The following is a 21,827-nucleotide window of genomic DNA, read 5'->3' as shown; positions in this document are numbered from 1 at the left end:
TCCTACAGCAGTGCAAGGAAGCTGCTTGCAGGACTTTTTTTGACGTCCTGCCAGCGCAGCGCCCCAGTGTAAAAGCACTAGGGCATTCACACTGGGGTTGCAGCTGAGGCTTTTTTCAGGCCCTTTATAGTCGCTATTTTTAGCACTAAAGCGCTTGAAAAATGCCTCCATTGTGAAAGGGGTCTGTGGGTAATTTTTATGTTTATCCAAAAACAATCTATATCCCACAACTAAGGAAAAAATAAACTGCACTGCTTACCTTCAATCAGACGTTGACCCCCACAGAACCTTCTCTCATCTGCTAGATGGCATTCCTCTTCTGGGTTGCATGACAGCCAGTATCTTTCAACCCACTTCCTGTGAGCCCAGTCTGTCGTGGACACACCCCCTAGCTGTGTGTTTTCACACAGGTCTGGGGTCACAGTACTGCAGCACTGAATGGCACATTCAGGTCAGTGCAGCAGTAAGGACCACCTGCCACTGAAGAAGGACTGACAAAGCAAAGGACACCTGAAATTGAAAAGTACAGGGGGACTTATAGAAATCAGGGTAAAAAGGAAACAAGGTGCGCCAAACTAAGTGCAGTATATTGTAAAAAAACTACTTAAAACAAAACCAATTGGCTGCTCACACAGCATCGGTGAGAAACGAGCATATAAGTTAAGGATGTCCTTGGTCTCTATGGGGTCACTGTGAAATCCTTAGCTATATCCTGAGGAGCGTCCCAACAGGCTGCAACAGGTGAATCGGCAGGGCGATGTACAGGACCAACCTGGTTCATGCTTAGCGGCGTGCGCACCAGCGTGGAACGCACTCAGAGGAATCTCCCAGATCTGAAGAAAAAGTGGAGGCTTTGAAACGCGTCATCTGACATGCCCACACGTCACCTCCGGTTCACGGACTCCTCTGAGAGCGTTCCCCGCTGGTGCGCAGAGGCTGATCTTTAAAGTGGTCTTTGTTGTAAGGCTGTCTCTCAAATTTACTGCAGAGATATTTTCTGAATGTTAGCTGAAGTGGTCAGATGTGATTAGTAGCTCACTTAAGCCAGCCATAGATCAATCAAATCTTGGCCATTTCAGCAGGGACCGGCAAAGATTCAATCTGTCTATGGGCAGGCTGGTAGTGTCCAAGCCGATCCATCAATCAGATTTTTTACAGGCGATTACTGCCAGTGGCTATAGCCGCTAGCAGTAAATGTATTCTGCCAACAGGGAAGGTTCCCCACCGGCAGAACACAATAGCGCTGCGGGAGGGATTCCCCCATCAACACTTACTGTGTTGATGGGGGAATCAAGAGATTTTCTTTACTTGCACCCATGGTGGAAGGAAAGAAAATGGGATCCTCTCTGGCTTGCCTAACTAATATTGCTTTTTATCTTTAAGCATAGGGTAGTTTTTTTTTTTCTCCCAATAATTTATAGTTATTAATTTGTTTATTGTAAAGTTCTTTATTGGTTATTTTCTCATCCCTCCCAACACAGAGTTTTTTGTTCCCCTTCAACTTTATTCTCACTTTAGCGCTGCTGTAAAACAATTTAGGATAAGAACACCCTGCTGTTTACTTGTTTGGGTTTGATTAGATTAGATTTGTTACTTGGAGTACAAAGAGTTGAAGCATGAAAATAAAAAAGGATGGAACAAAGTATATGCCGCCAAGTACATTTCCATGCAAACAGCTCTAGTTTCCGTGCTGCCTCCTGCAGGAAATTATAATAGGGTCTTACTTGTATTTCTAAATTAGACCAAAATGGCTTCCGACGCGTTGCTGATAATGATGGTAATCCTATGTCTTGAATGCTGCTGTGTAGTGTAAAAAAAAAAAAAAAAAAAAATGACAGCTTCACTGATGCCGGATATTAGAGTCAGTGCTCTTCTTCTGGTGCTGCTGATGTTCGGGACAGTGCTGGGATCTTGTCTTTCACTCTTCCTTCCTCCATTAAAGCGGAACATTACCCATAACAACATGATAAAAATTAATGTACTTTAGCAAACATACATTCCACAATAATAATTATGCCACCAAAATTAGTGTGTGCTGTATGTTGCCTCCAGCATTGTTTCTGTTTCTTCTTGCTGGAGGCTGTCATTTTACTGATGTCCAGAGCCCTCTGAACAGCAGTAAATCTTTAGGCTATCAGCAGACCGGCCTCTCCTTTTTTAGCACAGTACTGAAAAATAGAGAACTACTGAGCATGTGCAGAGCAGGGTGAGACTGTGTATTATTGGATTTTAAACAGTATAAGCACTTGTATTTAATGTTTTACATAGCTATACCTGCAAAAGGGGCCGGCCTGAAATGATCTAGCAGGACATCATTTTCTGTCTAAAGTTCCACTTTAACAAAAAGCTTAGTGTTCTATAAATGGATGAGGGGAGATCCTGTTCTTTTTACATGCCTCTCTTCTCCCCTCGTCTATTCACAACGCCTGGTATTAACCACTTCAGCCCTGAGCCTCTTTTTGAGACTTATTGTTTACAAGTTAAAATCTTTTTTTTTTTTTTTCTAGAAAATTACTTGGAACCCCCAAACATTATTTTTTTTCAGACACCCTGGAGAATAAAATGGCCGTCATTGCAATACTTTGTCTCGCCGTATTTTCGCAGCGGTCTTACAAGCGCAATTTGTTTGGAAAAAATACAATTTTTTAAATTAAAAAATAAAACAACAGTAAAGTTAGCCCAATTTTTTTCTTTATTGTGAAAGATGATGTTACGCCGAGTAATTTGTTACCCAACATGTCACGATTCAAAATTGCGCCCGCTCGTAGAATGGCGTCAAACTTTGGCACTTAAAAATTTCTACAGGCTACCAGTTTTGAGCTACAGAAGAGGTCTAGTGCTTGAATTATTTCTCTTGCTCTAACAATTGTGGTGATACCTCATATGTGAACACCGTTTTCATATGCGGGCGCGGCTTACATATGCGTTCGCTTCTGCGTGCGAGCTCGGTGGGACGGGGCACTTTAAAAAACAAAAATCTTATTTATTTTACTTTTTATTATTTATTTTTTTCCCACTGTCTTGTTAAAAAAACATTTGGGTAACTTTTATTCCTATTACAAGGAATGTAAACATCCCCTGTAATAGAAAAAAGCATGACAGGACCTCTTAAATGTGAGATCTGGTGTTAAAAAGACCTCAGATCTCATATTTGACACTAAAATGCAATAAAAAAAATGTCTTATTTTTTATTTTTTATTTTTTTAAACAATAAATGTTTTTTTCCCCTTTTAAGAGCATTGGGCGGAAGTGACGTGTGACGGCACTTCCGCCCTCCAATGCTATGGAGCCGAGTAGGGGCCATCTTTCCCTCACTCTGCATCCAGGCTGTGAGGGGAGCAGACGCGAGCGTCTCCGCAGCTACCGACGGCTCTGGTAAGAGGCAGAGATGACTGGGGAGGAAGGGGGCCCTCTCCTGCCCCCGATAAAAGTGATTTGCGGAAAATCCACCGCAGAGACCACTTTTATCCTAAAGAGAACCGAACGTCGTTTCTGAAAATACCGGTGTTAGGGCAACTTGCTGCTGCCCTCACATCGGTATTTAGCGTCAAAGTACCAATGTACCGGTATGGCGATTTGCGTGAAGTGGATAAGAGAATAGAATACAAGGCTTTTTGTGAATGGCAGGGGGAGACTGCGCAAACACCACACTGTACCAGAGCTAGAATGACAGTCGCATTGCCGAAAGAAGTGCACTGACTGTAATATCGGCGTGGCCATTTTTACACTAAACAGCAGCATTCAAGACATGGTATTTACCATCGTTAGAGATAACGCCTCCTTACAGAGCGTAATATAAAAAAATATTTTTTCGTGGACTTCCAGTTTAAAATCTACAATTGTGCTCAAAGGTTTGCATCCTCGGGCAGAAATCGTGACATTTTGGCCTTGATATTGAAAATATGACTGATAATGCCACAAAACTATCTTTTTTTTAAGGATAGTGATCATATAAAGCCACTAATCACATAATTGTTTGGCTCCTTTTTAAATCTTAATGATAACAGAAACCATCTAAATAGCCCTGATCAAAAGTTTACATGCCCTGGAATGTTTGACTTTGGTACAGACACAGAAGGTGACACATAGGTTAAAATGGCCATTAAAGGTTAAATTCCCACATCTGTGGCTGTTTAAATTACAATTAGTGTCTGTGTATAAATAGCCAATGAAAATGTTAGCTCCCACGTGGATGCACTGCGCAGGCTAGATACTGAGCCATGGGGAACAGAAAAGAACTGTCAGAAGACCTGCGTAACAAGGTATGGGAACTTTTTTTTTCAATATCAATGATGCCAACATTTCATGATTTCTGCCAGGGTATGCAAGCTTTTGAGCACAACTATATATCTTTATCTGTTATTTTGCTATATTTAAAGCACAACTTCAATCCCAATCCCTCACTTGATAGGATGTGCAGGTAGGAGGAAGCATCCTCAGTGTCTGCTCCCCCCCCCCCCCACCAGTGCTCAGACATGAACATTGTAGAAAATGGCAAGGTACGAGGCTGAAGCTGGGTCTGATCTGTGTCAAACAGTTCCACTCACTACAGACTGCCTGCAAGGAAACTACAAAAGGGGGCGGAGAACAGAGCAGTGTCCGGTCTTTAATACAGGAAGCTCCTGTACAGAGAGAGTCTCGCAATGGATTACTGCACAGATCTGGAAGAAATACACAAAGCATACCATGATTCAAGAAAAATACTCTTGTATTTAAAAAAAAAAAAGTTTATCCCAGTCGTAAGCTTTAATGAATGCACAGCTCTCATTTATATATGTTTGCCTGGAGGTTCAGGTACTGTATCATTTTCCTGATGCCAATCCCCCTTTAAAAGCCTTTACAGGCATATCATGGCAATGGAGTTAATAAACTCTATTTACGAACTCAATTATTTTCATTGCTCTGAGTCAAATCGCTAAATTATTCTGAACTTTGAATAGATAACGGTAAACAAATAAAAGTGTTAGCTCTGGAAAAAAAATAAAATAAAAAGTTTTTCTGCCCCTACTTAAAGGTCTTCTCCTGAATTTATGTAAACTGGTGAAAACACCGCCTGAGGACAGGTCTCTGCGGCTCCCCTTAATGCATGTATCTAGGGCTCTGCATTAAACAGGCGGTAATGCCTTGCATTGGAGCATTCCAGCTCTTGCTCTCAATAGACCCTAATTTTGCTAAAAATGTTCTTTAACTAAATGTAATTGAATTCCATGGGCTGTTGATGACTCCAGTCTGCTCAGAGCTTTTTCAACAAGAGATCAAAGCGGTCTGCGGGAACTTAATCCTGCGTTCAACAAACACAGATATGTCTGGTGTTTAGGCAATGCATTATAACAGGTGCCCGGGCACTCTGAGATCAATTAATGCTTTCGATGTCACCGAGAGCTGCATCAATGGCTCTCTAGTACATTCCAGGGACCCTAAAGCTAGAGACAAATGTTTAACGTGTCTTTTCACGGTGGTGCAGGATTTTATGTGTTTTTTTTTTTTTCTTTTCTCAAATTTCCCAAAGGTACTTCGGCAACAGGACTCAATGGGATTACCGAGGAGCCTCCAATTTAGAGGACTTACACCAACGATTAAACAGCATCATGATCAGGCGATTAAAGAGCGAGGTTTTAACCCAGCTTCCACCTAAAATCAGACAGCGCATTCCGTTCGACCTACCGAAAGACGTAGCAAAGGTGGGTTATAAATGAAATGTGTTGAATCTCAGTAGGTGTCATAAAAAGTCGCTTTCTGTGTCATTCAGCTGTGTTTGCTGGTAGGTTTTAAAGTAGGGTTTTGGGCACCAAATAAGAAAGATGAAAGAAAATCCTCCATATCCTATTCCCTAACATCTAACGCCTGCCCCAAACTTTACTGTTCAAAACTGTACAACTTAAAGAGAATCTTCAGCTATGCAAAGACTTATTAAAGAGGAAATTCATTTTTTCTAAACAAATACTGTAACTGCTGTCCATCGCTGTCTTCCCAGAGCCGGTCGTTCCCTGGGGTCCATCGCTGTCTTCCCAGAGCCGGTCCATCCCTGGGGTCCATCGCTGTCTTCCCAGAGCTGGTCGATCCCTGGGGTCCATCGCTGTCTTCCCAGAGCCGGTCGTTCCCTGGGGTCCATCGCTGTCTTCCCAGAGCCGGTCGTTCCCTGGGGTCCATCGCTGTCTTCCCAGAGCCGGTCGTTCCCTGGGGTCCATCGCTGTCTTCCCAGAGCTGGTCGTTCCCTGGGGTCCATCGCTGTCTTCCCAGAGCCGGTCGTTCCCTGGGGTCCATCGCTGTCTTCCCAGAGCCGGCCGTTCCCTGGGGTCCATCGCTGTCTTCCCAGAGCCGGCCGTTCCCTGGGGTCCATCGTTGGCTTCCCAGAGCCGGTCGTTCCCTGGGGTCCATCGCTGTCTTCCCAGAGTCAGTCGTACCCTGAGGTCCAGCTCTGTCTTCCCACAGCCAGGCGATCTCTGGGGTCCAGCGCAGTCTGCCGGTGGTTCTTACTGCTGCGTTTTGCCAAAACCTTGGATGCTGAAGCCAGCTGTGTCTTTCTGAGGAACCACAACTGGCTTCCCCCTGCAAGTGAGCGAGATTATGCAGCCCTTTGTGAATGATCCTGCAGCCTCCTGGGACTTATGATGTGTCCCAGGAGGCTGTGGGAGGAGAGAGGGTTGGGGCAATGGACGTTATCTTAACCTAGGCGAGGATTGTGGAAGTGGGGGCAGGTAGTGATAAAAAAAAATCACCACACTCTCCCTCACTCACTCGCTAAACTCTGCAATACCTCTCCCTCAGTGATCCAATGTCCCTCACCAGCATCTTCTACAGGGCTTCTCCTGGGTGTCTGGCTGCAGCCGTCTTCATAAGCCAGTGTGTTATGAATTCACCACTGTGTATGCGCAGTCATCCCGACACACAGGTGCTGTGCCAAAATGCAAACTGATCTGCGCTTTCACAGTGCAGATGTGCTGTGAGCAGCAGGTAGGTTTATTTTATTGCAGAAGAGGCATTGCATGTTTCTTCTGCTTTTAAGAGCCTGCCTGCTTGCAATTTTTTAAAGCAGAACTTTAATTCCACTTTAAAAAAATCTTCTTTCTAATCCTTACTTCAGTCCCTATAGTCCCCCAGGTTATAAATTGCAAGTGTCAATTGGTCCTATTTTCTAGGTCATCTAGCTGGTGAGTTTGTGTGGTCAGCAGTCTACCCCAATCCCCTCCTCACCACTGTTTTGACCATACTGCTTTCTGTTTCAATATTTGTATTGGTTTTCTGTTCAATTCTTTTTATTAATGTGAAGGCAGGAAGTAACAACTGAATTGCCCATGTAGGGACAACAATGAATAATAATAATATAATAATGAACAAGTTTGAGGACATAAATTATGTCCAAAAGAAATGCCTTCAAGGACACTAAATTTTAGAAACATTTCATTGTGTAAAAACCGTGAGACTAAATGAATCGATATAAGGACTAAACAATGCTAAAAAGTTTAGTAGTGAAAGCACAATCAGAAATGAATGGCTAGGAGGAAAGGACGGGGAGAAAAGAAGAGGAAGGGGAGAATAAGGAAATAGAAGACACTCCGGTTAATGAGGTTTAAGGAGGGCATAATTGTGCCATGGTTCCCAAACTTTGATAAGTTTTGACTGTGAATCATGAAGCATATACTGCACATTTTCTTGTTCACCAGTAGCATTAGGTTTATGTGGTCTTTAACCTCTTAAAAGGGGACACAGACTTTTTCCAAGCCCTATTATTATTATTATTGTTTGTTTTACTAAGAGGAGTAGATAGGTTGCTAGTTTCTGCTGGTAAGAGAAAAGACCCAAGATTGGGCGAAGGGCCATCCTTGCATACTTGGGAATGATTTGAGAAAATAGGGTTTGAAGCAACCCAAAAATCCTAGACCAGAAGGCCCTGATTTTAGAGCAGCACCACCATATCTGGATTATGTCTCCATGCAAACCACGACCTCTGAAACATTTATCAGGATGGTTAGGGTTGGCTTGAGCAATCCAAGCAGGGACCCAATACCACCAGTAGAGGCCTTTATAGGCATTTTCTAAGATGGAGGTGTTGAGCAAACATTTAGCTATGTTTAGCCAGATTTTGCTTCAGTAGTGAGGGGCTAAAAGTTCTCAAGTCCACGCAAGGGCCTTGTAACAACAGTAGTATGCCAGAAACAAGCAAGAGAGACACAGAGTGGGCTTTACAGGGTGATCCTTGATGTTCATAGCAGGGTATTCTCCTACAAAGGTGTCCAGAGAATGCAGGCTCTCAATTGCTAATACCAGTTAGGGATAGAAGGTGAGAAAGAAGGTTTATGGGAGGGGAACAGGAGATGTTAATAGCAAGTGGGGAAAAGGGGGGGGGGGTGGATGGGGGAGGGAGATGTGATGGGTAGTTCTTCCTCAGAGCTCAGAGTTAGGATAAATTCAGCTTTGGAACATGTTACATGTTCCACCTGTATTTAGGGTGGAACGTGTAACATGTTCTAGCATCTGCGTCCTCTCCCCTCTGATCCCCCCTCCCTGTAACAGCTGGTAGGGGATCTTCTCCCCGCACCCGCTGTCACAATTTGAAAATAGCGTGGCCGTGCGTAGTTCTCAAAGAACTACAAGGGCACTGGTGTGCATTCTCAAAGTCCATTGATCTTCCTGCTCTCAGGTAACTGCCAACTAACCTCTATCCTGAGGGTCTTCAGGAGCCTGAGGCTACACCTGCGATCCGCTGATCACGGGTGCAATGCTCTGCAGGCTCTTTAGAAAAAATAATAATAAATGCACATTTTTTTACAAGCGAAAAAGTGAATTTATTTATTTCAAAAGGTGAACTTATCCTTTAACTATGAAGGAAGGGGGGGTGTTTACAAATAGTTGAGGGTTTTGATTGCATCGTGACGACAAGTTTCCCAAACCTTAAAATATATGTGAACCCTTATCTTGTAATAAAATAGAAATGCAAGGCAAAAGGTTTGTGTGTGTATACACATTATAAATACCCTTTTCACTTTTTATATAAGTGAGCACATGACCCCTGTTCTTAGCTGCATGAGAAGCTTGGGGAGGTGGGGGTGGAGGCTTCGGGGGGGGGGGGATGTGTTAGCAGGAGGCAGAGAGAGCAAATACACTGATCTTACTAGTGAAGAGGTGTGTATAGGGGGTGAGTAAGCACAAGTCTTGGCTATTGGAGGACAGGCAGGCAGAAAACTGACCATACTGGGGAGGATGTACTTCTATGCCTAGCGACAATAGGAAATCAAAAGGGCTGGCAGGATCACCAGAGGTTTCAAGGAAACAATGTAAAGAGAATAGGACACATTTTAACACAAGTACATGGTACAAGAGATGCATATCAGGAATATGAATTGTTGGGGTAACATACACTTTAAGAAATCTGAGCTAGGAGTTGGTAAGAATTCATTCATGTACAACTTAACCTCTGCTATATCAGCTCTGGAATTTTCCCTGCTTTTGGCTTTCATTTATTTTGCCTTGATAAAAAAAAAGGCGGTAAGCTGCTTCTTGAACGGCTGTAAAATCCGGTACAAGGGGCCACACTGCATTCAAGGAGATGAATATCTAATTAGTTTGGATTGACAGCACAAACTGCTAGGATACAAGCGCTCTCACAGCAGCGGAATTGAAAGAATGCCGAACTCTGCCTGTGTACTGCGGGGAACTTGTCTGTGTACTCTTGTCAGTCACACATGAGAATATGGGCGTCCCTTTTCACACCAGCAACTCATAAAAGGATACTGTTCCAAACTCTCCGATTCTCTCTGAATGTAGTGCTGTCAAATGTAAGAACTCATGCATCTAAACCCGCACCTGCAGGTATCAAACACCAGTCTCATATGAGCATGCTCTCATTGCCTGCACAAGTGTGAGGGAGTTTTTATGTGTGACAGCACAGAACTGTATCCATTGCATAAGTTACTGGGAGTAAAGGACTACATGGTCACAGCATTAGGGATGGGAGTACTATAGCTCCCCTTAAACAAACGCCCATAAATCGGTCTGCTGGCAGGGAAGGAGCTGACAGGCAGTAATGGGAGAGAATGGATTTTCTGTAGAATCCCACAGCATTTCTTTATGCAATGAAAATTCTTCCACATTCACTATATCAGCTGGTTAAAGTGGAAATATACTCTTGTAAAATACTCACCTCCATCTTCCTGTGATGGTTACATCCTTCATCGGCCACTGTCACTTTCTCCTTAAGCTACTTCTGGGTTCCAGGTTTTCGGCCTCTTGATTGGCTGGCGGGGGAATGACGTCATTGTGTCTGGAATGCACACTGAGCTCCTCATGAGTAACACCGTGCACTTTCAATAGACTACTACTTCAATAAAGAACAGTCTGTTTTTTTGTTTGTTTTTTAATTAAAGGTTAAGTTCCACTTTTAAGATTTAATTGCTCATAAGACTACTTCATTAATGAGTAAGTTCACCTTTTCAAAGGAATAACTAATGTTTTTGAAGTGAAAAAAAAAAATGTGTGTTTTTTAATATTTTTTTTTTCTTGAGCCTGCAAAGCATTGCGCCCATGATCCGTGTGGATCGCATGTGTCCAATCACAGGCTCCTGCGAACTCTGCCTACAGTTTTTGTGCTCACACCTCTGTTCAGGCCATCAGTTTCAGAGCTGCAGAAAGAGTGAATAGATTACGATTGAGCTGATCAGCACACTTGTACTCCATTGAGAACTACAAGTCGTCTGCCACGGTGTCAGGTGGGACTTGTAGTTTTTCTATTCACAGATCCCTGATTTCAAATGTAACCGCAGCCTCAAGGTAGAGGAACCCCTCCTGTTGTCACGGGGGGCTGTCGGATGAAGGGGGGGGCCCTGCTGCATAGCAAGATGTTGCATGTTACACCCTACATAGCGGTGTAACAAGTTACTAAAGCTGAATCTATCCTTTAAAAGAGAAGTATGGCCAAAGCTATTTTGGCAATACTTTACCTATAGAACACAGCAGTGCAGTTGGTTCTGCAATCCATTTTTAGCTGCAAGCGTGCCGAAGTCACAGAGCTGGTCCAGGCTCTGAAAAGATCCCGACCATATATTCGCTCAGACGGCTGGTTTGGCACCTCGCTCAGCGATCTGCTGGGATCCTGAGCCAGCCGTTTTTACCCCCTTCACAGCCAGCCCCCCCCCCCCAGTGCTCCAGTGAGCGCTGGAGGGGAGAGCAGAGAGCCGCTGACTGACAGTCATTGCTCTCTGATCAGAGTGGAAGGTGAGAAGTGAGTGATCAGCGGTATTTGATCGCTCGGTTCTCACTGCAGAGTCAGCAGGGGACAGATGCATCAGTGGATGGATGCTGCATCTACCTAGCTTAGTATAAATATTTTTTTTTTTTTTTTTATCCTGAATTTCTCTTTTAAAATATAAAGGCATTTGTTTCTCAGTTTTGGATAGAGTAGAGGGGGATTATAACCCCTGTCTAGTTTTTATTGCAGTCTGTGCCCCCCATTAGGCAGCATAATCTTCCTATTTGTCCTGTTTATCATTAAAGTGGAAGAAAATCTCAAATGTTGGTTTGTCACCAGAACAGATATACATTCTGATGGGGACACTAATTCTAGTTGACAACCCGGCATTCCCTGACTTTGAAAGGATATCCTCTCACTTCCTGTTTGTTTTGGGTATGGGACAGGAAGGGAAGGAAAATCTCCCCAATAGGATACAGATGGCAAAAATAAAACCAAGCTTACAAACCTCTGCATATTCTATCAGAAATGGAAAAATAGTTTTGCTTTTAGTTCTACTTTACACTGACATATAAATGCTGAACTTATTTGGACTGCTGAATGTTACCAGTCTTGTGGCTATCTAATATGCCACAACTTCATTTTATTGAAAGGGTTGGACCACACACAGATATATTTTATGGTGCATTCTGTAATATCAATTAACCACAGCTTCCTGTTGGGGGACTGCAGCTGTAATCTTGTGGAAAGGTCTGTGTTGTGCCATGGAGCTTCATTCTGCTTCATTATGTTCTTAGTGTTTATGATCCATAATTTGTGTTGTAAAACAAAAACAAAAAAACCAAAAAAAAACAATGGACAGGACAGATTGATCTAATCAAAGGAATATGGTTGGCCATACACCAGATCATTTTTCAGAAGGCTTCAGCAAAGATTCAACAAAAATTATTTTAGAGAATGGTTGAAAACTATCTTGTATACATTTTTATAACAAAGTAACAAAATTGTTCTCACAATTCATCACCCATTAAAATAATGAAAAACATATCTCTCTCTTTCTCTCTCAAGAAGTGAGCATATATTTACAATTATTATTACGACATTTTCCAGACCGTAGAAAATTGATATAACTTTCACATTTTTACTTTATTTTGCTTCTGCATTTTTGCTTTTGCAATTACATATAGAGATTTGTAGATTACTATAAGAGAGAGCATAGATTAGGCAATAAAATGTCTTCACCGAACTGCTTAGAGAAGAGAAGTCTGGAGTAATAAAAAAAAACATACATACTCACCGAGGTAAATGCAGCATCGTTCTGATGCTGCATCTGTCCTCTGTTGCCTCCACACTGAGAACTGAGCGATCAAAGACCACTGATCGCTCGCTTCTCGGTCTTCAGTGAGTGGAGAGCCAGTGACTGTCAGTCTCCGGCTCTCTACTCTGCCCTTCCAGTGCTCACTGGAACGCTGGGCTGTGGAGTGGGCCGGCACAACTGGCTCAGTCTCCCAGCGATGTGCTGAGAGGCTCAGCGAGCTGCTGTTCCAGGCATCTGGTGATCCCAACATTAAAATCTGGATCTCTTCAGAGCCTGGACCGGCTGAGGGACATCAGCTAAAAGCAGACTTTAGCACCCTGTTGGCTGAATACAGGTCACAGGAGCGCAGAACAAAGTTGCACTCCTGTGATGCCCATTCCAAGCGGGGCCAAAAGAGCTTTGGTCCTACTTCTACTTTAACCATTTGCCAATTGTGCTATAGCTGAATGACGACAGCTACAGAGCAGCCGGCTAGTTCTGGGAGGCCATCATATGACAGCCCCCCGTGATCACGGCTCCTACAGGGCACAGGCAGCGCACTCTGTGTAGTGTCCTTCGGACACAGCTGATCACAGATTGAGGTGAATAGCCAATCTGCATCTCTTTAGCATTTGATCAGCTGCGTCTGTTCTCAGCTGATCACTGATAGAAACAGAAGCCACCAAGATCCTCGCCACTCGCCTGTCATCAGTTATATCGACATTAGTTCATGTTGATCAGACCGGCTTTATGCCGGGCAAGGGGACAGATATTAATATTAGACGCCTCTTCCTAAACCTGTCCATTGCCCATAAAAACTGTGGGGATAGGGTGATCGCCTCCTTGGATGCTGAAAAGGCGTTTGACTCTGTGGAGTGGGAATATCTTTGGGAAGTGTTAGGGCGTTTTGGGTTTGGCCCTGGCTTTCTCCGTTGGATCCAGTTGCTATACCGAGCGCCGAGAGCTAGGGTGCGTACCAATAATAGGGTCTCTGATCCCTTCCCACTCCACAGAGGCACTCGCCAGGGGTGCCCGTTGTCACCTAGCTTATTCGCTCTCGCCTTGGAGCCCTTAGCGATATTAGTTAGAGAATCTTCGGAGGTCAGAGGGTTGCAGATTGGTAGACTTGAAGAGAAAATATCCCTTTATGCGGACGACGCATTACTCTATTTGAATGATGCAGGGCCATCTCTGTTGGCTGCCCTGGCTATTTTTGACAGATTTGGTGCTGCATCAGGGATTCGAATAAACTGGTCTAAATCAGTCCTGTTCCCTTTGGATAGCGGGATCCCTGGTGCGGCGGGTGGTACACCTCTACAGTGGGTCTCAGAGTTTAAGTACCTCGGGGTTCGGGTATCCAGGGATACTGCCCAATATTATAATCTAAATATGCTTCCTCTGCTCCGTCTCCTTAAAGAAAGGTGTCGCGCATGGTCTGAACTGCTACTTAATCTACTAGGACGTATAAACATCCTAAAAATGATGCTTCTACCCAAGTTCACCTATCTTTTTAGAAATAGCCCGATTTCGCTTCCAGCGTCCTTTTTTCGGGAAATAGACAAATTATCTCCTTTATATGGAATGGAGCTACTCCAAGATTGGCCAAATCAACCCTACAACTATTGACTCAGATGGGGGGACTTGCCCTCCCTAATTTCAAACTGTATTATTGGGCGGCAATGCTGGTGACGGCGTACTGGTGGTTTGAGGGGAAACGCTCTTAACGCTGCGGTCTGTGTGGAGGCGGCACAGTTAGGGTCTATACAGGATCTGCAAAACCTGGTTTATAGGGGGGCAAAGGCATACGAGGAGCTTCCTGCTCCGTCCAGGGCAACACTTCAAGTATGGAGGATGGCTAGAAGGAGGTTTTCCCTTGTGGGGCGATGGGCGCCTGTCTAGCCTCTTTGGGGAAATCCTCGGTTGCCCTATTTCCAAACAATTCCTGATCCTCAGCTCTGGGCGGAATTTGGAATCAAAACCCTAAGAGACATTATGCCCAATGGGGAATTGATGTCCTTTGCACTTATGTCAAGGACGTATGGATTCCCGGGATGGATGTTCTTCCGATACGCACAATTGCGCCACGCGACTAGGGCACAATTTCCTATCCCTCCTCTCCTACAACTAGACCAGTTGGAAGACCTGCTTTCTAGCAGCGACCTAACAAAACCCCTGTCGGCCATATATACAACGCTGCTGCCTAGGGAGGTACCCAAGATGGACAGGCTATGGAATACCTGGAAATCAGATATCCCCACTCTAGAAAGGGAGGACTGGGAAGCCTGTTTGGAGCAGGGTCCCAAACTGGTAATATCAGCCGGAGACAAATTGACACAAACAAAATTTCTACACAGGGTTTACTTCACGCCGGCGAGATTATCTAAAATATACCCTGATAGGGATCCACATTGCCCTAGATGTCAAACTCAGATAGGCACGTATATACACATATTTTGGGACTGTCCTGCATTGTCAAAGTTCTGGCTAGGAGTATATGATCATTTAAATGTTAGAATGGATTTGTCTGTTCCAAAAACACCTGAGATAGCCCTATTGGAAATACACGAGGATGAGCACAGGTCACATCATAGTAAAATTCTAATTTCACTCCTCTTCTATTATGCTAAAAAGGAGATCCTTGCTGGATGGACCTCGACTAGCCCTCCGATTCTTTCCTCCTGGGAAAAGAGAGTAAACACTGCTCTACCCCTCTATAGGCTGACATATATCAGTAGAGGGTGCCCCTGGAAGTTCGACAAGGTCTGGCTGCCATGGATCTGTGGATAATATTGTCTTTTGTTTTTCTCAGCTGGGTGACGGGTCATTGGGTTGTGGGTGGGGGGGGATGGATTGCTCCGTGGTTAAGTTGCTATGAGGGTGTAACTAAACTGTTGCACGCTTCCCTCTCTGGTGTCGTGGACGCCTCTCCTGACTCCTTATCTTTTGATGTATTGACAAGCCTGATAGGAATACCGAGCATGATCAATAATTCAATATTAGAGCGAGTTTATTTAGCTACATCGGATACAGCAGAATACATTTTTTTGTGAGTAAGAGTTTACCTCTAGTCAAATGTATGATCCATTTCTCTATGTACTTGCCTACACATGTCTTGTTTTATTTCCTTTTTTTTGTACTGCATTTTCTACTTATCAATAAAGCACTCCTGATTGTTAAAAAAAAAAAAGAAACAGAAGCCGGTTACCGTTACTCCTTTCCTCACGCTGACAGTGTGAGGAGAAGAGAGCTGATAACTGTGTAAAAGGGACAGGGTTTTGATTGTCAGTGCAGTCCCAACTGTGCCCCCCAGTGCAGTCCCAACTGTGCCCCCCAGTGCAGTCCCAACTGTGCCCCCCAGCGCAGTCCCAACTGTGCCCCCCCCAGTGCAGCCAATCTGTCCCCCCCCCCCTCAGTGCAGCCAATCTGTCCCCCCCCCCAGTGCAGCCAATCTGTCCCCCCCCCCAGTGCAGCCAATCTGTCCCCCCCCCCCCAGTGCAGCCAATCTGTCCCCCCCCAGTGCATCCAATCTGTCCCCCCCCAGTGCAGCCAATCTGTCCCCCCCCCCCAGTGCAGCCAATCTGTCCCCCCCCCAGTGCAGCCAATCTGTCCCCCCCCCAGTGCAGCCAATCTGTCGTCCCCCCCCCCCCAGTGCAGCCAATCTGTCTCCCCCCCCAGTGCAGCCAATCTGTCCCCCCCCCCCAGTGCAGCCAATCTGTCCCCCCCCCCCAGTGCAGCCAATCTGTCCCCCCCCCCCCAGTGCAGCCAATCTGTCCCCCCCCCAGTGCAGCCAATCTGTCCCCCCCCCCCCCGTGCAGCCAATCTGTCCCCCCCCCCAGTGCAGCCAATCTGTCCCCCCCCAGTGCAGCCAATCTGTCCCCCCCCCCCAGTGCAGCCAATCTGTGTCCGTCCGTCCCCCCCAGTGCAGCCAATCTGTGCCCACCAGTGCAGCCAATCTGTGCCCACCAGTGCAGCCAATCTGTGCCCACCAGTGCTGTCAATCAGTGCCCCCTCATCAGTGTCAACTATTAGTGCCACCTACCAGTGCCCATCAGGGCAGCCTATCAGTGTCAATCAGTGATGGAGAAAAATTACCTGTTTTCAAAATTTTATAACAAACTATGAAAAAGTTTTGTTTTTTGTTTTTTTGTTTTTACTCCAAAAATGTAGGTCTTCATTTAGCAAAAAAATAAAAAACTCAGCGGTGATTAAATACCACCAAAAGAAAGCTCTATTTGTGTGAAAAAAATGATAAAAATTTTGTTTGGGTACAGTGTTGCATGACCGCGCAATTGACATTCAAAGTGTGACAGCACTGAAAGCTGAAAATTGGCCTGGGCAGGAAAGGGGTAAAAATGCCCAGTTAGGGGGATTTTCAACCTCAGCAATGAGAAAATTTGAAGCATCAAGATGGAATTTTTTTTTTATCAGATTTTTTTTCATTCAGGAAAGTCAATGCATTCCAGAATCAAATGTTAAAAGCAACCTTTTTTTTTTTTTTTTTTTTTTTATAGTACTTTCAAAACGATTTTCACCATTGTTGGTTTTGTCCTTTTTTTCAAACTGACTTTCTATGTAACATACACATTTATAAATCCTGTATTCTAATACTAATGTGAATTTTCATGTGACTAGTCTTCGTAATATTTGTTTGAACATCTATTAGTGTATGGCCAGCTTTAGCACCCGTAGGGTAAGAGATCAGCCACACAGGGAGTGCGTTGTTTTCAGTAAGTCAGCTATCTCATGTGCTTGCCATTTGAGAAGCAAAACCATTTTGTAGCACTGTGAAATAGTAGTTTCCACTTGTAGGAAGATGGATCTTCATATGTAATAAACAACCCTTTGCACATGTATAATTTAAAACTATAGATAGAAGGTTTTTAAAATAAAATGCGTTGATAACTTATAAGCTTATTTATGTAATGAAGTCTGTGAACTCATATAAGGGGATTGCCTTATGGACAAGTAGGGGGTCTCTTGCAGTGGTTGAAGGAAGGGCCCAGGTTCAAGTGCAATTCAAGCCTAGTGCCCCGTACACACGGTCGGACATTAATCAGACATTCCGACAACAAAATCCTAGGATTTTTTCAGACAGATGTTGGCTCAAACTTGTCTTGCATACACACGGTCACACAAAGTTGTCGGAAAATCCGATCGTTCTGAACGCGGTGACGTAAAACACGTACGTCGGGACTATAAACGGGGCAGTGGCCAATAGCTTTCATCTCTTTATTTATTCTGAGCACACGTGGCACTTTGTGCGTCGGATTTGTGTACACACGATCGGAAATTCCGACAACGAATTTTGTTGTCGGAAAATTTTATATCCTGCTCTCAAACTTTGTGTGTCGGAAAATCCGATGGAAAATGTGTGATGGAGCCGACACATCGTCGGAATTTCCGACAACAAGGTCCTATCACACATTTTCCGTCGGAAAATCCGACCGTGTGTACGGGGCATAACACTAACTATTCTTAAAAATGTTTCCTGCCCCCTGCTCCTACCTGTCTTGCCTACCGTAAAAAAAAAAAAAAAAAAAAAAAAAAAAAAAAGATCTTTATACTTACCATTTTTTTTTTTTAGCCCTTTCCGTCCGGTCATGTGATCCTGCACTCCTGCTTTCCTGTGTCAGTGAGCAGCTGCTGCAGGGGAGAGGAGGAAGTGCCAACAGTGGTTGTGCCCATGAAAGCCTATTGGTGATGTCACAGTTCCTGGAATTCCCACCTGTTGGGCTTGGCCCATGGAAACCTAGGGGCGATATCGAGGCTCCCAGAATTTCCAGGCATTGTTGAGTGCTCCATGACACAGGGGAGCCAGAGCTGCAGGATCATGTAACTGGATGGGCGTGGACTAAAGAAAAGGTAAATATACAGATTTTTTTTTTTTTCACAGGATAGGTAGAAGGAGGGGGAAGGGAACATTTGGACCCCTTTCACACTGAGGCGCTTTTCAGGCGTTTTAGCGCTAAAAATAGCACCTGTAAAGTGCCTCTCAAGCCACCCCAGTGTGAAAGCCCAAGTGCTTTCACACTGGGGTGGTGCGCTTGCAGGACTTTTGGGGTGTTGCTGCAGCGGTGTGTACACCGCTCTTCCACCGCCCCTGTCCATTAAAATGAATGATCACCGCTGCCGTAGCGCCTGAAAATCCATTTTTGGGCGCTATTAACCCTTTCCTCGGCCGCTTGTGGGGTTTAAAAGCTTCCATCTAGCGGCCGAATAATGCCACTATAACAGCGACAGGGTGGATAAAAATCGATGATTTAAAAAAAAAAAAAAAAAAAAAAAAACTAAAAAATCCGATTTTTTTTTTTTTTTTTTTTGGATTTAAATCGGATTTACTTTTTATCGGCGTATAACACGCACCCCAAGTTTCGGAGGGAATTTTAAGGAAAAAAACTTACATTTAAATGCCCATCAATGCAGCCTCATCAGTGTTCATCTGCAGCCTTGTTGTGTCATTTGCAGCCTTGCCCAGTGACACTGCAGCCTTGTAGTGTCACTGACGTTTTAAAAATATGGTGCCGCCAAGAGACACAGAGCCGGTCCCGTGTCTCTCGGCGGCTCTCGCCTGCTTTTCGGCTTCTCTCGTAGCCCTGTGGGCGGAGTCGAGAGCCGCCGACATTCATACATAGCCGAGTGTACTCGGCTAGCTCCGCTCCGCTCACAGTCACGCTCAGTCCCTGTGTTATGTCCATCATAGGGTGGGACTTGGTGTGACTGTGAGCGGAGCGGAGCTAGCAGAGTACACTCGGCTATGTATGAATGTCGGCGGCGATCGCTCCTCCGCTCACAGTCAGCGGGGGATCGGGGGGGATCGGCGTATAACACGCACCCACGATTTCCCCCTGATTTTAAGGGGAAAAAAGTGCGTGTTATACGCCGTTAAATACGGTATTTGACTTTATTTATTTTTATCAAATTTATTTGAAAAAATATTTTTGGAGTAGAAATTATCTAAAGATAGTTTATAAAATGTTTTTGGAGTAGAAATCTATCTAAAGATAGTTTTCTATATAAGATACATTAATAATTTAGTTTATTCAGCATGAAATGGAGCTTAGTTATGTAGCATGAGGCTGTATATTCTGCAATATTTACATTTTTGGTAAACTCATTCAATGAATCCAAGCTCTGCAAGCTGAGCTAACATGCACTGCATTGATGCATTCACACAATTTCACAGTAACCCTGAGATAAAAACAAAATTCAGGAATATCCCTTTATCCCATTGTTTTGCAAATCTATGTACACTACAAACTGTATGATTGAATCGGTTCTGATATCGATTTTTCACTAACCTGACAGCTTATTATTCTAACTAGGAAACCTTCATTTTATTTGCAAATATTAAAGATTCTAACTACCAGCAAGAATGAGTCTTTATGTTTAAAGAGCACCTGTCATTTCAGATCCATCATGGCAGCGCCTGTTAGCGGCATCCACTCACCTGCTGCCGCCATGTCCCTCCCCTTGTTGTGTCACTGCCGCATCACCAGCCGTCCCATTAAAGTGAATGGGACTGTCGGTGAGTCAATAGCGGGTCAGAGGAGGAGCTGCTGGGGGACAGAAATGACAGTTGCTCTTTAAAAATTAGGATTTGAATCGAGTTGATTTAAATCGATCCTTTTTGCTAGTGATTTAAATCATTATTTTAAATCGACTTGATTTAAATCAAATCCACCCTGGATAGCGGCAAAGCGCAGCTAAAACTAGCAGCGCTTTACCGCTAACGCCCGCACTGCCCCAGTGTGAAAGGGGTGTTATAGGAATAGTTAGAATTAGGCTTGAATTCCATGTTAACTTTTACAGGAAAAAAACAAGATTTGTATATCATTTAAGCTGTTTATATCTCTGATCCCAGTGATTAATACATGAGACCAAACAAGGAAACTGTTGAGAAGCTTCTGGTAGATTTATATCCAGAAAAAGGATCGTTCTGAGCTGTGGGTTTACATATTAAGCCAAGTCACATTGACATGTCCTCCACCTGTCGTTTCATTGCATCTTTATTTTCTTCCACCAGCCAATAATAGCAGCTCTGTCCAGCAAGACTCGCCGTTTTTATGGATCAATAAATAACTTATGTTAATGAGGTCTATGTCCTCTTGCACGGGAGGTCCTGGTAATCCTCTTCCTCTTTATTGCAAAATATGGTGCATACGTTGATGTCTCGGTAATGTCACACAATATAGAGAAAAAGAATTGCAGCACAAATGATAAAAAGGGCTGTCAGAATGATACATGGATGTATTTTTTACCAGCTCTTTGCCCCTTGGGTACAGAGCAAGTAAAGTAGAGAATCACAGCTTGTATCCCTATTTAGATTAAATTAAAATTCCCAGAAAACCCAGTGCAGACATTTAAAAATGAGCCTGCTTTAAATGTACTCTATACTGTATAATCCTTTAAGTAATAAGATTTGCAAAGAGACTCATTTTCTCCCAATTGATTTATTAGCTTGGTAGGATGGCATCCATTTATTTTTCTTTAACGCTCTTTCTTGTCAGATTTTGTATTTGGTTTGATTATGGGGGGCTACCGACATTTGTGATTTGATAGCTGTATGTTAAAGGTCCCAAATCTTTTACAGTGTGGGCCACATGCTAAAGACGACCAGTTCGAATCTTGGCCTGGATCATGTATGGGCAGGCTGAACGTATCAATCAATCGACTTGGGTACAACCAGCCTGTTAGATTCTACATGCGACTATTATAGCCTCTAGCGGTAATCACTGTTTTCTCCTGGTGGGGAGAGGGGGCGCAGGGGGAGCCAGGGAACGCAACATCTCAGTGGGAGGGATTCACCCATCAACACCGACAGGGAATCGAGTGGTTGCAGGATGGAAAATTGCTCCATCTATGGCCTGGCTAAGGCAGGATTTCTCAGTCAGGGTTCCATGTTACCCTAGGGCTCCTCCACAGGTTGCTAGGGGTTCCTTGAGCAAGTTCTGCCTTTCAAATAAGCTCCCATTGACACCATTGATCTTTGTAGCTATCTGTAGGGGGATAATTCTTCCCAATGACCACAAGTGTAAGGCACATTCTTCTCATTGACCATCACACTAATGTATCATGAGTTGTTGATGGAGTACTTTTTAGCAGGGGTTCCCTGAGCCTGGAAACTTATTTCAAGGGTTGCTCTGTGTTGAAAAGGTTTAGAAAAGCTGTGCTAAGGTATCGTGCTGGTGAGGCATGTTTGGTATGGGAAGCCAGTAGTGGAATAACTTTGGTTAATTCTAATCTTAAAAATGTTTTGGGTTTCTTCTGAGGTTGCTAAGGGTTCCTTGAGAAGACCATAGTGGCAAATGATGGTGGGTGCATAGTTCTGGTGCTCAGTAGAGCCAG

General features: G+C 44.0%; 1 protein-coding gene across 3 annotated transcripts in view; it reads left to right on the top strand.

Moving 5' to 3' along the window:
• ZRANB3 (zinc finger RANBP2-type containing 3) overlaps nt 1-21,827 on the top strand; it is a 471,114-nt gene that overhangs the window by 204,777 nt on the left and 244,510 nt on the right. For all 3 annotated transcript variants that reach the window (XM_073634288.1, XM_073634289.1, XM_073634290.1), the window contains one exon: nt 5,510-5,681. In XM_073634288.1, the coding sequence (XP_073490389.1) occupies nt 5,510-5,681 (172 nt within the window). The remainder of the gene's footprint in view (nt 1-5,509; nt 5,682-21,827) is intronic.

This window comes from Aquarana catesbeiana, linkage group LG06 (assembly GCF_042186555.1).
Source record: "Aquarana catesbeiana isolate 2022-GZ linkage group LG06, ASM4218655v1, whole genome shotgun sequence".
NCBI lineage: Eukaryota > Metazoa > Chordata > Amphibia > Anura > Ranidae > Aquarana > Aquarana catesbeiana.
The sequence above is the reverse complement of the archived record's forward strand: the minus strand, read 5'-3'. Positions and strand labels throughout refer to the sequence as shown.